Source organism: Artemia franciscana, chromosome 17, assembly GCF_032884065.1.
Source record: "Artemia franciscana chromosome 17, ASM3288406v1, whole genome shotgun sequence".
Lineage (NCBI taxonomy): Eukaryota > Metazoa > Arthropoda > Branchiopoda > Anostraca > Artemiidae > Artemia > Artemia franciscana.
The window spans coordinates 37,996,884-38,014,659 of NC_088879.1; the positions used below are offsets into that span (position 1 = coordinate 37,996,884).

Consider the following 17,776-nt stretch of genomic DNA (forward strand, 5'->3'; position numbering starts at 1 on the left):
AAACATTCAAAAGGATAAGAAACCTTGTTCAGAAAAATCGCAAATTAGCAAACTGAGCAAATTTTGGATCTTCTCCCTATTATGTCAGGATCTAATCTTTACCCTTCAACTACGATTCCAACAAGAGTAACAGAAAATACACATTCACCGATTGACAACGTTTTTTCTAGATTATGTCCAGCGATGGTATCAGTCATCACTAGCGACATATCCGATCACTTTCCTATACGCACTGTCTTCAACACACAGCGAGGATGTCAACTGCGCTCGTAACAATAAACCATCTTAGACTCTTAAAAGATGAGTTAAATGAAGTTTCTTGGGACAGTGTCCTAGCGAAAGAATATGTGAACGAAAGTATTGAAATTTTCCACAAAGCGTTTGTATCTGCACATAAAACATACTGTTTCAAAGATAAACTAAGAAATCGTGGAAGAAAAAATATACGAATGTGTCCATAGGTTACCGAAAGCTTACTCACGTTCATAAATTTTAAAAACAAGTTATGGGCAAATTAGAGAAACCACCCAAACCGTAAAAAATCTAGAGAGATATGACACGTATAAGAAATGCCTTCATTCAGTGCCGATGAAAGCAAAAAAAATTATATGAATAACAAACCCTTGGAAGGTTGGAAAGATGGACGAAAAGTCTGGAAGGTCATTAATTTGGTTTTGCAATCAAATGATAAGAGAGTAGAATTGCCTTCTAGACTTTTTGTCAACAGAGAGGCTGTTATGTAACCTACTTAGGTTGAAAAAAAACTCGGTACATTTTTCACAGGAATTGGAGAAATTACATCTAATCCTGCGAGTAGTCCCCAGAAACCTTAAAAGCATTACCTTGGCTCAGCATGCACCAAATCAATGGCAATAATTCCTGCGACATCAACTGGAGTAGAGCTAATTGTAAAGACCTTGGAAGGTACATCAGCATCTGGATTTGACCGGACACACACGAAATACCTGAAAGCAGTCCTCCCTTATATCCTAAAGCCATTAACTTATTTCGTAAACTTGTCTCTAATAAGTAGTGTTTTTCCTTCGATACTAAAAAAATCAAGCTTACTCCCTCTGCATACAGGTAACCCACAGGACGATCTATCGAATTTCCAACCCATATCAACATTTTCTGTTTTTTCAAAGTTTTTGAAAAACCCTTTCAAAGACTACTTCACCAGTTTTTTGAAAAAAAAAAGATTTTTTAATATTCGTCAGTTCGACTTCAGACCAGGTCATTCAACAGAAGACAATCTGGCATCCCTAAGCTGATTCATCAACGGGCACTTCACTCAGGTCTTCTGCCAGCTGCTATATTGCATACAATCTTACTGGGAAAGCTGGAACATATTGGAGTGAGAGGGATAGCCCTGCAATGGTTTCGAAATTTACCTTCAAAACAGGTGGATTCACTTCGAAGGATTGACATTTAAAGGATTGACCTGAATTGGGGGTTTCCATGTATACTTGATGCTAAAAAGAGAACTGAATCCCAATGCAATCGGTCCAAGTTTAGGGAAATCATGGAGAGTGGAATCAAGATAAGTCTGAAACAATGCTGCTACTAATTTTACTAGCAAAGGGATCTGTGCGGAGAGTATTTGGATAAAGTACCAAAATTGTTAAGCTAAAATTTAAGTATTTCTTAGTTACTTTGAAGAACTCAAATTTTAAATGTTACCTTTCTTTTAACTGTCATAAATCTGTACGTATATTGTTGAAAATTATGAGAGGAAAATTGTGTTGTCTAAATATAATGTATATACCTACTTTTACCTTTCAAACAATGAAATAGCTGGTCACAAACTTGGTTTTTACAGTCTCTTTAAGTAGAAATTTCTTATCTTTGTCGTTTTCAGCGTCTATCGTGACAAGTTGAATGAAGAACTTAGTCAACCTTAAAAACTTAAGTATGAATTTTATGGCCCTTGCATGACTAGCTTTCCCTATAAAACATTAAAGATAACGCAATCTTCATGTTATATCTCTATGAAAGGATTGAATTGATCTATGAAAAAGAATTTCACCTAAATATTGCTTTTCGATATTCAGGTAGCTTTTGATGACTGGATATGTCAGTTCTCCTATCTTACAATTTTATTATAATAAATATCGGGTTCTAACTTCGAAAACAATGGGTTTCAATCGGGGGCTCGACAGTGTTATATTACTTCTGCTTGAAAAAAGTTACAGCTCAATGTTTTTTGTTTTTTTTTAATATTTTCATTGTCCCATATTTGTTCTGCCAACTAGGTCTGCCTAAATATTATATAGAATGCAATCTAGATAAAAGTGCCATACAGCATGCCTATTTATTTTATTGATGCACCCAAAATCAAAAAATCCCCCAAAACCAAGGAGCTTTTATGTCGAATGTCATTTTCCTGGACATTGTCCACCTTGATACTGAACACTTATGGCTTATCCTTTAATATAAAGAAGACATGCCATTCTTTCTTTTCTAAAGATATTAGATATCACGACTTTAATTTCTACAGAATTATTTATAATACTTTTCATCCTTTTAGTATCCCGAGTTTGTTATGAAAGTTGACAAAATAATGCAGATAAAAAACAAAATATGAAAACTTATATCAAATCTAGTTATCTAAAATGAATCTCAGTTCTTTAGGCAAACTCCATTTAAATAGTCCCGACTTGTATTGTAGGACTAACTGTCTCTATAAAAATGCGCATCATACCCACGTCGCATCTCTCTAGAAGAATAAAATCGATCCAAGAAAGAGAAATTTTGCTGAATATTGCTTTTCAATATATCTGTTAAGCTTTCGATTAATGCATTTACGAATGATTCCAGGAACTTCTCTGAAAGCTTTAATTAGATGGATTTCAGTGTATGATGCAGTTATACCTCTCAATTAAAGTGTCGGGTGATTCGACTTAGAGTAAAAAAACAAACCTAAAAAGTTAAAATCAGATAAAGTCAAAATTAAGTAAAATGAAATCGATAAAGATAAAGGCAGAAAAAGGGAAAAAATAGAGTAAAGTGAAAAATATTCCACAAATAATTTTTTATGACAAATTCACGGTGCTTAAAACTTTAGGGGCTGATACCCTCAATTATTCAGTTATCTAGATTTTTCCCTAGAATTTTGTTTATCGAATTAACTAGATTCATTTAAAAGCAGATACATCAAGTTAAATCTAAGTTAGTTCAAAATTAGTTAGTTATATAGGGGTTTCCAGAAAATGAGTTCTCAAATGTGAATTATATTTAAGGCTCGAAACGCAGATATATCTTATTTTATTATATTTCCAGCGCTATAGGGATAACAAAACATCGTAGAAAGCTGTCTAAGAGTACATTTTAAAGCTAATGGTTGCATTTAATTGCCGGGTAAGGATTTTCTTGGTAATGTCATCCATAGTCAAATATGGAGCTGATAGGCTGGAAAGCATAAGCAAGGTACGCTGAAACCTCATGGCCAAAAATCCATAACCAAATGCTTAAAAAACTCCTTTTGAATGCCCACTCCCATTTTCCTTAATAACGAAAAGTTTAAAAAGAAGCTTTAAAAGAAATGCATATGAAAAGAATATTTTCTCTCAAATTTAAAACTTATTCAGGAATAAAGATAAATATAGTTATGTTTATCCTAGCAGTAAAAGTAAATTAAGGGATTTCACCAAAAAGAATTTAAACCCCCTTTTTTTTCTTAAGCAGTAGTGGGGACTGTATGACCGTCGAAATATGTAACCTGATTTAGTTTTCGCAATCATTGTTTTACTTCATTCCCCTCGTCAAGGCGCGCTTGAATTGACCATCTTTTTCCTATGCCACACACAGGTCTATCATTTGGGGGTAGGAAGAGCCTACTATCCCCCTGAATCTAGAGAATTTATTTATTTGTTTTTTTAGCCTTTTATGTTTCATACTGACATGATTTAATGATCGGTTGCCCTAAAATGTAGCAGTCCAGGACCTGACACGTACGCAGGGGGGCCCTTCGGACCCGCCCTCCCCCTCGAAATTTTGTGAAATGTTTAATTTCCCCAAGGTTTCTTGGGATTTCTGGCAAAAGTGGGACATTTATTAAGAAGTCAAGTCACTGCCCAATTATTAAACCCATTTTCTGTCTAAATTTTTACCCTCTTTGAAGTAATTAGTGATTGTAATGTTATTTCTTTTTGTATAGAGTTTTTTTCCACATCAAAATAAAATTATCCTTGATATTAAGGCGCTTATCCCCCCTTTTCAGGATAAAGTACAGCTTTTAATGGATTAATTTTGGAAACTATAATTTTTCATTAAAATCAATGTTTTTGCAATAGAAGAACTACCCCCCACAACACCCATACTGTACTGTTAACCCTAAAATTTCCTTTTTAGTGGTATATGATAGACTAATCACTGGTTCTAAATCTCTATAAACATAACCTAAGCCCAAAACGTACTTTTGAGGCTTCAGTCTTCTTCCCCTTATCCGCTACAATACCACAGATTAAAGCTAATCTGTATTTTCCGATATATGTGCTTTTTGCATTTATTTAGTTACTAAATAAAAAAAGTACTACTTTATATCTGCTGTTTCGAAGGATTTGCCCCCCCCCCCCCGACAAAAATTCCTGCGTACGTGTCTGTCCAGGACAAAAAAAAACAAGAAGAAAACAATATTTCGCTTTATTAAGATATTGCAAAATTTATTGTATCACGGCGACAGACATATGCCAAAATAAGAACATGAATTTTTGTAACTTATATTAACTGTACCTTTTAATTTCCTTCAACTTTCTAAAAACTCTTCAAAAGTACTGAGGATAATATAGCCCTTGGACTCTTTATGTGACACAATTTTATTATTATTATTTTGTTGTTTTTTTTTTTGTGGGAAAGTAGAAGAGAGGTGGGAATGAAAAATCTGATACTAATACTCTATTTTTACAAAAACACAGGCTGACTTATGTAGTTTGTCAACGTAAATTATATTAAAATTATTTATAAAGGTTTATTGTAATCTTAAAGAGAACAAAAAGTAATTTCAAAAACGCAAAATTTTTCTGATCGAAGTAAAGAGTAAAGTTGAAACTTTAAGCGAAAAAAATTCAACATATTTTGCAAAACTAGTTCAAATAAACTAATAGGTGATTAAAATCATTATATTATACTTATAAATTATTATATTAAAAATTATTATTCAAATTAAATTATATTATCAAATTAAAATTATTAAAATTAAATTATTAAAATTTTAATAAGTTAAATTAAATTATTAAATTAAATTATTATAAGATTAAATTATACTAAAAATTATTGCAGATTTATGCTCCCTGTACAAGTTTTTGGTATTAAATAATTTCTGAGACCGCACTGGCTAATCATGACAAAACAAAAAATCACAAAGAAGAGAGAAACGAGGGAGATAATAGCCAGTGAAAAACAGAAGAATTGATTATGCAAATATTTCAATTGAGACCTCCGCTGAACTGTCCTTAGTACAGAATAATAGAAAATAAAGTGCAGATTAAAGTCCAAAGGAAAATAAAAAAAACTCAAAATAAACAACGAAACTAAATTAAGGACCCTTTTGAAGCAACGATGAAAGGGATAACTGAAGAAAAAATACAGTACTGAATTCCATTTCACAATTTAATTTTATGTAACGCATTCTTAAAGGATAATCGCTTGCCAAGTAGGGTATTGATACCAGGTAGGTTATCAGGTAGGGTCTAATAACACCCTAAGCTCCCTAAGAATCATAATGAAGGATCATATGAAAAAAATAAGTTTAAAATTTATTGCAAATTTTTCAGGTTCAACAGGAAATTTCAATATAGTTTTATAGCAACTTTGTGTTATAAGTTCAAAAATATAACCAGAATTTGTCGACAAATAACAAGTTTGTAGTCATTTGTTTTACGACTTTTTATTTATATTTTCCTTGTAAAATCTACTTCAAAAACTGTTACAGGAAAACTGTAGTTTAAGGATATTTGAACTGAGCTTGCAAAGCTTAAACAGGGGTTGCAATAATAATTTATCAAAAACCTTTATATGATTTACCGTCGTTATTCTATTTTTAGTGTAACTGCCGAAATTTGTGGTCAGCTGAAATTTGCCTTTAGTAACCTCTTTTGTTTTCCAGACCAAAGCTGGAGATCTTTGAGCAGTACTGTGCAGTAGACGTATCAACCAAGACGTGTGATGGACCCACAGAAGGTTGTCGAAGAGCGGTAATTGGAATTCTAGGAACTGAACTACGGACCTCTTGTGCTTGCCGGGCACATGATGTTGGAACCGTTTATAGTTGTATTGGATGGCAAAGGCTCCTTTGGATTAATCCGTGCGTTAGTAAGTGTCAGAATGTAATTCTAAAGTTTTTGGAACGTAACAAAGTATGGACGCTAATTCTCCATGGAAGGATGAAAATCTACTTCTGAATTTTGTAAATATTTTCATCAGAAAAGACTTATTAAAGACGCTCCTAAGAATATTCCTTGGGCTGGTTGGGGAGCATTAGCCCAGCAATTATATTTCTAAAGTAAGGAATATATCTAAGTCTATTACTTTTTTTCCTAGAAAAAGCCTTAAATGTAATAAAATTTTGCTTTTTTATGTTCATTTTAGCCTTCCAAGAGGAGCGGGACAAATGCCCATTATACTCTTTTCAGTTATGCATTGCCTGGATTTTAATTACCAGGTCGCTTTATCAGGGACAACGCTCCAGCGTTACCTGTATTAGAGAGCCATGAACCATAAATATATTATTTATATTTTTTTTTATCTCAGAGCAACTTCACGTAGAAGGGGTTGTTGTAGAAGCTTTGAAGTAAGCCATTCGATTGAGAATTGAAAGGTATGTTGCCCTTTTAAGAGTCCAAAGTGATCGAGGGGAAATAGCCCCCCACCATGCCAATTTTAGCCATTCCCCCAAAGAAATCTGATCACAATTTTCAGAAAGCCATTTTTGTTCAAATATTCGGAAGGTCAACTAACTATGCCTCCAGGGATGACATTAACCCACATAGCCCCTAGAACTAAGGCTGCAAGCTTTGCAAAGAAAACTTAAATGACAAAAAAAATACTATTAAAGAAATAAAGACTTATATTTTTAACCTAATTTAAACATATAAATCCAAAAATTAAAAAAATATGTATATTGGAATAAAAAATTACAAACCATATTTTACATATAGTCTAAAAATTCAACTTGTGGTGGCGAGGTATAAACAGAAGCGTAATTTACCGAGGTAATATTTATATATGGAGGAATTCAAACTAGCGGATATCTATGTTATTGACGTATTACAGGCTGTTTACCTTTTTGTTGCCATGTTTTTACTGTAGCAGTGTATGTAACTTACCACCTTTTTATAGACGAGTTTTTATTTCTGGGAAGTTTCTTTAACTATTTTTTGTTATAATAGGTGAATCTCAGTCCCGATCTTTCTCTTTCTGTTTGAAATCTGACAAAAGTTTATACCTTTTATAGACTAGAGATGAAGGGGGGATGAAACAAGAGAAATTTTTCCTTGATCATGTGACTTATGAGCCGTAAGTCTTATTTATTTCGTGTGATCATATTTTAAAGACTTTATTCACCCTAGAGACAATTAGGTTGAAATTCTGTTTCAAAGCAATTTTTAAACCAAATAGCATTTCATTTTTGCTTTCAAACATAGATATACTATCAATCAAAATAAAAGAATCATTCTGAGGGGAGTTACAAGTCATCTAATAAGATTTTTATTTGATTTGTAAGCTAACATAAATGTTAGGTTTTTCTTTTTAAGTACAAGGAAAAGTTTTCCCTTTTAAAGACTCTATTGCATGTTGGAAATAATTGGTCGAGTAAAGTCTTAGGAAGAGCATAGAATTTAGAAAATACACATTTTAAAACCAATGCTTGCGAACTGAGCGACCATTAACACCGGATTCAAAATCGACTAACACAAAGGAAATATGTTGATTTCAAATTGAATATCAGCTGAATTGTTATATAGATTGACGATTGACCGTAATATTTGGACTGAATCTAAGAGAAACTTACTGTATTTTCCTTTGAATACTTGCATTTTAAACATATTTTTTTTGGAAAATATATAAAGCGTACACGAAATATATGTTAATTAGTTTTTTTTTAGTCAGTTTTTGAGAGAAAGGTCAGGTCGGAGAAACGCCGACTACACCTTGGGTAAAGTTTGAACTGTTGGGAAATAATTTGTTTTATGTCACCAACAAACACTTTATGATTCATGCTTTATGTTTTGGAGGGGGCTTCTCACCCACTTGAAGATACAAATAGGCAATACTTATGAAATTAATTACTGGATAATGTTTTAGGATGCGTTAGCCCTGATTCTTTTTGTGGTAATTGCTATTTGTTTCATGCTTAAATTATTACATGACTTTGTGTTTGCTCGTCTTCAGTTAAATATAACCCTTCAAATTTCTATAGAAAGCTGAATGGGGAGCTAATAGACTCTCCTTTCTTTTTTGATCAACAATTTAAAATCCATTTGATCCCCCCTTGTGCAATACTCTCTCAAATTTGGCTACTTAACCCGTTATTTTTCTTCTCCAGATTTCGCAGATGTGGTGTTTTGATAACATGGACACATATAAACTATTTTTGTATCTCTACCCTTTCTCCAATGACAATCCCGGGTCAACTTGTTCACTCTATCAATATTTCCTGGAAGTTTCAATTTAGTATCGTAACTTGTGCCTATGATTTTGCATTTACGCCATTTCAACAACCCAGCAGCACATAGTTCCTTGTTGTCTATCTTGTTTCTCTTGTTGTCTTAACTCTACTTTTTACAACAGTAAAAAACTTTAGCGTAAAGAGTGGGGCGTTGACGAGAAAGCAGCCCCTTTCATATACGAAGCAATTTCTGTTCGTTTTAAGTTTCAATGTCGCTCCTTACTTTCCGTTAAAAAAACTTGTTTTTTTTATGTTTAATTTCTAAACGTTTTTGAATCAATGCATGTTTTGATTTTGGCTCTCCGCAGATGAATAATTAAAACGAAATTTGCAAAATTTTTTTTTGGCTAATTGGCTTTCTTATAGTTTTGATCAAATTATTTTAAGAAAAAAAGGAGCGGGGGAGGAGGCCTAGTTGCCCTCCGATGTTTTGCTTACTTAAAAAGGCAACTAGAACCTTTAATTTTTTACGAATGTTTTTATTAGTAAAAGATATACGTAACTTACAAATTAGCTTACGTAACGAACTTCTGTATTCTCATCTTTCTGTTACGTATATGAAGGGGTTCACCCCCTCGTCAGTTCTTTGCTCTTTACACTAAAGCTTAAATTTTGTCCCGATTTCTTAAGAATGACCCCTGAATCACAAAAGCCTTAGAATAAATAGTTGAAATTACTAAAAATGCTTTAGCGTAAAGAGCGAGGTATTAGGAGGAGCTGAGCCCATCATATGCGTAATAATCTCTGTTTGTTTTAAGTTTTAATGCTTATCCTTACTTTCAGTTGAAAAAACTTTTTCATATTTATTTTTTCATTGTTTTTTTTAAATAATGCTAGAAAATCCTGCGCTCCCTTCATGAAACATTTCTTCCCCCATGATAAATTCCTCCAAGGAAAGTTCCCCCAGCATATACCCCTCTTCTCAACCCCCCCCCCCCCCAACCTAAAAATCCCTCAGAAAACGTATGTACACTTCCAAATAACCATTACTATATGTAAGCACTGGTCAAAGTTTGTAACTTGTTCCCCTCCCACGGGTACGGTGGGGGAGTAAGTCGTCCCCAAAGACATATTTATAAGGTTTTTTGACTACGCTAAATAAAATGGCTATCTTAGAACTTTGATCCGGTGACTTTGGGAAAATAATTAGCGTGGGAGGGGGCCTAGGTACCCGCCAGTTTTTGGTCACTTAAAAAGAGCACTAGAACTTTTCATTTCCGTTAAAATGAGACCTCTCGCAAGATTCTAGGACCACTGGGTCGATACAATCACCCCTGGGAAAAAAAAAACAAACAAACAAATAAACACGCATCCGTGATCTGCCTTCTGGCAAAAAATATAAAAGTCCACGTTTTTGTAGATAGGAGCTTGAAACTTCAACAATAGGGTTCTCTGATACACTGAGTCTGATGGTGTGATTTTCGTTAATATTCTATGACTTTAGGGGTTGTTTCTCCCTATTTTCTAAAATAAGGCAAATTTTCTCAGGCTGGTAACTTTTGATGGGTAAGATTAAACATGATGAAACTTATATATTTAAAATCGGCATTAAAATTAGATTATTTTGATGTAGCTATTGGTACCAAAATTTCATTTTGTAGAGTTTTGGTTACTATTGAGCTGGGTCGCTCTTTACTACAGTTCGTTACCACGAACTGTTTGATTACGTCTGAAATGCTATTCTTCACGGAAAATGTTTTTAACCACAACAAATACAATCTATTTATCATATGAACACCTTCTTAATCATTCATATTTGAGATTTTGGAGAACTGGACATATTTGATTTCCTCCAGGATTACAAAGTTCGATTTTAACTAGATGAACTAGAGACTAAAATTTGCCAGATCTTTCACCATCACTCAAAACTAAATTTTAATTTTCCTCGCCCCACCTTTCCCTCTCCCTTTCTCCGAAAGTGCCAAAATGTACACTTTATCCCTTAATTTGTTCCCAAGAAACTACTGACACGATATTTTGATGACCTGAATACACGTAGTGTCTTTCAATCAAGCCTTTCCCGCTTCCCCTCTCCAAGTCAAAATAAAAATAATTCCAAAATCCACTAGATCTCCCAGCCCTCCAATATTCTTTCAATGAATTATAATTAAGTCATTCCAAAGATATTGTAAATAATTTTGAAAAGCAGATGCGCAGACCGTCTTTGATTTACTCAGGTACATATGAAGCGTTCAGATATTGCTCTTAGGCAGGTCTGAAAACTCTTGGCTTAGTGAAGGATCCCTAAGAACTACCTCAAAATGCACTTAATTAGAAAAAAACATGTCTTGCCCATTTCCTGAATGCTTTAGAACCCTTCCTCCCATAACGTCAACAAAACATGATCGTCTTGGCCAAAAAAGGGTTCCCAAAAATTTAAAGCTAGTCATACACCCAGGATCAAAATGACCCCCCTCCCCGCTTTGTCAATATAAAATGCATGTATAAGCGATGGGTAACTTGGATGATTTCCAGCTCTTGTTCCAGGTGATCTGGGGGTCTGGTAGCCCATAGAGGCGTATTTGTTGACCTCCCTAACTATTGAGAACAAAATTGTTATCTTCAAATTTTTATTAGATGTTTTTGGAGCATTAGGGAAACGAGTAAGAAAAGTAGGAAAAAAGTAGAAAAGCTGCTATGAAATTGACAGAGTTGGGGCAAACTCAAAAGCTCAAATAAAGCAAACCATACCTAGCTGGCAAAACTAGAATAGCAGCCTAAGGATAAAAATTCATTCGAGGCAAAAATCCCAGTTTCGAAAGTCGTCTTTTTTCATTCCTCGTTTTCTTTTCTTGACCCTGTTTGAATCTATTAAGGAAAAGAATAGCAAAAAAATGGCTACGATATCAGTGAAAGTGATTCCATTGTAATTCTTACTCTCTGACTCGTGACCCTTTTTGAAGAAAGGAAGAAGGACTGAAACTTTTCAATCCTTCATGAATTTTTTTTTTATTCGAATTTTGTCAAATAGGGGTTTCAGTCGAGCTGTGACAATATCGTCACCAGCTTTATATAGTTCTGTTGGTAGATCATTTTCACCAGGAGTCTTAGGGTTTTAAGTGACTGAACAGCTTTCCTTATTTCATCAATATCAGGGGGTTCAAGACAAACATTATAAGATGCTTGTAGGTCTCCTGGCAAAAGCCCCGGAAGAGCAAGCGTGATGGGATGAGCCTAGGAGTTCTTGTAAATGTTTCATCATTCTTGAAATTCATGCAGAGAGGGCTTTTATGCTCTGCCCATTCTTCAAGTGTATGATCTTAAAGATCTGTTGCTTTCTCTCTGTGGCTTGCCTAAATAATTGTTTTGTGGCATAAGCGTTGTTTCCAATGAATCCGGCATTTCTGATCGGTGGCTTTGCTAGTCTATTCGGAATGTTTCTTAACTTCTGCTCTTTGCTTCCTACGCTCTGTTTTACAGCAATGCACTCGAGACTTGTCAACTAACTTAATTGTTTTTTGGCTTTTCTAGCATTTTCTCTTTCGTTTTGACCTATCGAGGTTTCGAGGGTTTTTCAGGGTTTTTTAAGCATTTCCACCAAAAATTACTTCCACTTTCTCTCTACATGACAATTGGCAAGCTCCTCTTTGATTTCTCATCATTTAGGGCATTGAACCTTTAAGACAGGGGGAAGCAGAACATAGCATTGGTTTCTGAGTTTTTGAGCCCCTGACATCTATTCTTGGGGGTAAACGGCTTCTATGCCTGGCGGATAAACAAAGTCGAATTAAAGTGTTGTTATTTTGTTTTTAGGGGGGCTGGAACATCGTATTTCAGATTACCGAATTCTTATCTACAGCAAGATTAAAGAGCCTTTCATCGTTGTCACAAAATTGTTCCTTGGCCGAAGGTACTATGCTAAGTTAAGGCCTTGTTTGGTCCAACTCTTGCATTCCAGTCTTCATATCGTTCCAGGTCGTCATAAACGTAAACTTTGCTTTATCAGTCACATTTAAGGTCAGGGCGTATGCAGACATGACTCTTAGGTTAATCTTTCCCCCCTAAAATGTGCTCTACAAAATCTTGCAGGTACTGATTCCCACGCTATAATTGCAGCAGCGGAAAGGATAAAGCCACCTCCAACCAAACCAGTTATTCTAACTCATGAGTTGTTCTAACTCATTTGCAACTAGTATTTTGACTGCTTCTGCTATTACTGGTCATACTGTTCCACGATCTGATCTTTTCACGGATTTGTTGTCTGGGAGGGGTATTTGATTTTTCACCCCTGTCACCTTCAATGATCGGAGCGCGTCACTTACTGGGGACGCTGTAACAATATCTGGAATATTAATGTTCGGCATGTTTATAGATGTTTCATTGGAATTTTTGAAAAAGGGAAAAAATGTCAAAGAATCTTAAAGAAAATCACACCACCAGATCCAGCATATCAGGGACCTACGGTAAAGGTTTAAAGCTCCTATCTGGAAAAATGTGAAATTTTGTATTTTTTGGGAGAAGAAAGATCACGGATGCGTGTTTATTTGTATTTCCCCAGGAGTGATTGTACTGACCCAGTAGTCTAAGCCCATCGGAGAGGGTTTATTCGAACGGAAATTTAAAGTTCTAGTGTCCTTTTTAAGTGATCAAAAGATTGGAAGGTCATTAAGGCCCCTCCCGCACCCATTTTTTCCAAAATGGTCTGATCAGATTCTAGAGATAGCTATTTTGTTTATCATAGTTCAAAGGCTTAATAACTATGCCTTTGGAGATAACATGACCTCCCACAGCCCCTGGGGAAAGGACTTCAAATTACAGAATTTTGCCATTGGTTACGCATCGCATTTGTTACTGGGAAGTATGCATTAATTTTTCGGGTAGGAAGGGGATGAATTTTCTGCTGGGACTTACCCCTTGAAAATTTTTCATGAGAAGAAAAGTTTCATGGGGGGAAATTTTCAGGGGAAATTATACACTGAGGGAAATTACCAGAATTCCTACACGAAATTCGCTTTATATGTCTTCCTTTCTCTTTGCCGACTCAATTTTGCGCGTGTAGATGTTAGGACTAATTGTCTGGAGTAAATTTTTATGGAGATTCAATTGTATGGAGGATATTTCCGTGGGAAGGGGTATTGTTTCGTGAAGTTGGAGCTAGATTTACTGACATTATTTAAAAAAACGATCAGAAATCAAATGAAAAAAGTTTTTTTTAACTGAAAGTAAGAAGTAAGATTAAAACAGAAATTATGACCTAAATGAGGGGAGATGCCCCCTCCTCAGTATCTTTCTCGTTACAATAAAATTTTAATTTTATCCCAATTCTTTAAGAATAACTCCTGACGCACAAGGGTCGTTTAATTAGAACAAGAAGAAGCTTTTCTAAAAATATTAAGAAACTTTAGAGTGAAGAGCGAGGCACTGAGGAAGGGGCTAACCCTCTCGTATTCGTGATAATTTCTGTTCGTTTGAAGTTCTAATGTCGCTCATTACTTTCAGCTGAAAAAACTTATTTTTTTATTTTAATAATGAATTACTTCGGCTCTCCGGCTTATTATGTATACAATTATTACAGAGCTGCAGTTCACAGGCGTTGCGAACTATTACACTTACCGCGACTTACTGCAAATTTGCTACTTACCGCAACCATAATAAACATCAGGTACGATAAAGATCTCTAGGAATGACAATTCAGTCTTGTGATTCTTTGCTTTATTTTGGATCACTAGCAACAGTGCATAGCCTCAAAATAATTTACAGGGGATTTTACAGGCTTATCAGATAATAAGTTGTAGTTTTTATGAATACCTTCTTTGTGGAAACGAAGCAACTCGAACAATGCAGAACCCCTGTTTAGTGCAGTCTAATATTCTCGCTTAGCTGATTTCTCTTTGCAATATCTTGCTAGGATAAACATTCCCTCGTCGTACAACTTTTAGAACAGTTTAAGAGAAACTTAGACGGTGCTTCTTATTTTATGGCAAAACTTGTTTTAATATGTTGAAGTAAGTTAGTTAGTTAGTTAAGGGGCATGCAATGCCTTATAATGCACTACCACAAAACCTCATTCCAAACTGAATGATTAACTCCCAAAAGTAGAATGTTTACTGAACTTTCACTCAATTGTTTCTTATTTGAGTTGCTTTCAGCTGTGTTTTTTTCTGAAACGATTTCTCAGAAAAAAAAAGAAGAAAAAACCCTGCCCCAATGCAATTGAACAATATTAATGCTGCGATAATAATTGCTTGTGACAACTGTGTGTTCTATTTGAATTTTTTGAAAAATCTGCTCAGAAATTTTTCAAAAGCTCTTATACAGAGCTCATAAGAAATGGAAAACTGAAATCAACGGAAAACATAAAACCTAAGCATAAACATTTTGAATAATGCATATCAAATGCTAAATTAGTGGTATTATTGTGTTTATTGGGGTGGTGAACATTTATTTTATGTATTTCAAGACGACATCTGATAAATGAACTATCTTTAAGAACTTTTTCTACCAGTTTCTTGACACGCTATTTCGGCGCTCTTTTAGAATAAATCTGGATTTAGCAGCAGTATCAAAATCATACTAAGGGACGGTAAGGGGATGAACCTTCCTCCTCCCCTTAACAGAGTGCCCTTTTGTTGAAAAAAGAAACCCGTAGCTAATGTCTTGGGCACCTGCCAAATGGAGAGCATATACCTTTTACCTTAACCTTTGCATTTTAGCCTTTGGAACTAAAAGTTGCCTTTTTTGTTTAAAGTGAAATATTTTCACTAAACAATTTATTTACCAAAAACGACTGTTAGAAAGCTCATGTTTTCGGTTTCCTATTCTAATTATATCTATTAAAAGAAAAAAATGGATGGATATTGTGAATACATGCTTTTGCAAAACAGAACATTCACTCAAATATTTGTTTTTACGTATTGTGCTAGCCTTAGAATGAAAAGTAATGCATTTAAAAATGCAAATTTCAGCCAAAATTTTACCAGAATAAGAGTTTGTTTTAACTTTTGTTGACTTAATTAAGTTACTAGAGACAGTAACTTAATTACTATCTCTGAAGATTCTTGAATATTTGCTATGAAAAAAAAAGAAAAAAAAAACAGACAGGAGATTGAAATAAAAAAAAACATTTTCTTTAACATAAGAATAGAGGGGAATTAAATCAAATACATGTAAGAATAACAAAAGTTAAAGAGCGTCTTCAATCAAAATTCTCCTTCAATGTTGTGATAGGTCCATCATATATGCAAAGGTAAAAATAGCTAAATTTTGAGAGATAAGCTGCACTTCCAAAGATATAGATAGTCTTAGATTTTTCTAGCTGATTTAACATAGGTTTGCACTATTATTTGTAATATTTCGTGTGGCCGAGCATAATGAGGCTATAAAAGCCAATTTTAAAACACCGTCACAAGCCCTATTTTGGGCTGTGAACTCAATTATCAAAGTATCCACCCATTTCTATACTAACTCAAAAGACTAATAATGCATGAACATGTTTTTTATGACTGCCAAGCTCGAAGTTTCCTATATATTTATAAAAATAAAAACATAATTTTTTCAGTTTTGGACCCAAAAAAACGCAACTGGAAAGGTTGAAAATCAACTCGGCTCAAAAATCCAACTGAAATGCATCGATAATGTCAATTTTTTAACGTATAATTTTTGGCGTATTATCTATACTAATTAATAATAAAAATAATTTATTTATGACCCACTCGTTTTAACAATTTAAGCGGAGTAGAAATACTAAAGGAAAGAAAAACAATACAACACAGACAATACAATCAATACAATCTAACCAAATGGTGGTAAGGACCCAAACGTTAACAGGCATCAGCACCTAATCTAGCATGAAGTTTTTTATAAACAAAGGTAATATCAGTGGCACAAAACTTTCTAATAATCTTACGATTTGTATATGAACGCGGCAGATACAATAAATATTTGCAATAACGGAAATACAGAACTCGTATATTTTGTAAATCTTGAGAATTAAAAACGGGCGCAAACCGGCCAGAAACAATACGGAATGATCGAAATATGTAGAATAAAGTCTGGACAAAGCCTTCCGTGAAAATCTGCTTTGGCTCGGGACCATTTTCGCGTACTCAATTTTAAGTTTACTTTTAATATCATTAAGCCTGCAAGATCGAAAAGCCGGTAAAGATGAACAAATACTAATACCAAGCCACCGAATCGAAGAAAAAAGCTTTACTGAGAAAGAACCAAAAGCAAGATCGCTACTTTGATGTTTATCATTAAAAACTAAATATCCCCTTTTTCCAGTAGTAAGTTTGAGGCCGATTTCATCAAAAGACTTAGAAACAAGCTTGGTCGACTTAATTAGAGTAGATTTAGTGCGGCTAATCAAAATTAAATCATCTGCAGATCCAAAATACGAAAGATTTGTTAGGTCTAAAAAACATGATGGATTAATACTTGGCAAAACAGAATAAAGACAAGCATTAAAAATATACGGGGATAGGAATCCCCCTTGCCTAAGACCAGAATGGATAGGGATATTACCAATGTAACTGTCACCTGACTTGAGTCAAACATGTGGATTAGCATACCAAAAACGAAGAGTTGATAATAGACACATTAGCACCAAGTTGAATTAAAGAATGCCAAAGTTGGCTAGGGTATATTGAATCAAATGCTTTTGAAACATTTAGTGCACAAAAATCAACCTAAAAAATGAACCTCAATGATAAAAGATGTTACTCGGGCAGTGTTTACTAGCCAATTTTTTCGTTTTGCAAAATGTTTGCTAATAAGTCAGAAATGTATTCTTTAGAAACACCAAAGAAACAGCTTCGATATTTTTCCCTTCAATTTCATTCAAGGTTGTACAGTCTTCAGAGAGATAACTTGATCTGGGAATTGTCAGAAAACAAAAGAAGCATTCCTTGAACTTGTCTGTCTGTCAGGAGATAAAGACATCTTTGGAGACAGTAATGTCATTATCCACTTCGTTACCAGCCAACTTATCTGGAAGCCGTCTTTCTTGAAATTAGACTGTTTTTATAGCCAAGAAAATAGATTGAAAAGTGCTTCCTGTAGATGAGACATTATATATTGTTCAAGCTACTTCGTGTTTATCCTCCTTTTCATATATTTTAAATTTTGTTCGATTAGTCTTAGCATATTAGTCTAGAAGTAGCATATTATTAG

At 34.3% G+C, this 17,776-nt stretch overlaps 1 protein-coding gene across 1 annotated transcript in view; it reads left to right on the forward strand.

Annotated features, from left to right (window-relative positions):
- The window catches only part of LOC136037575 (uncharacterized), a 258,613-nt gene that overhangs the window by 194,720 nt on the left and 46,117 nt on the right, over positions 1 to 17,776 (forward strand). The window contains exon 9 of the mRNA XM_065720296.1: positions 6,104 to 6,309. Coding sequence (XP_065576368.1) covers positions 6,104 to 6,309 — 206 coding nt within the window. The remainder of the gene's footprint in view (positions 1 to 6,103; positions 6,310 to 17,776) is intronic.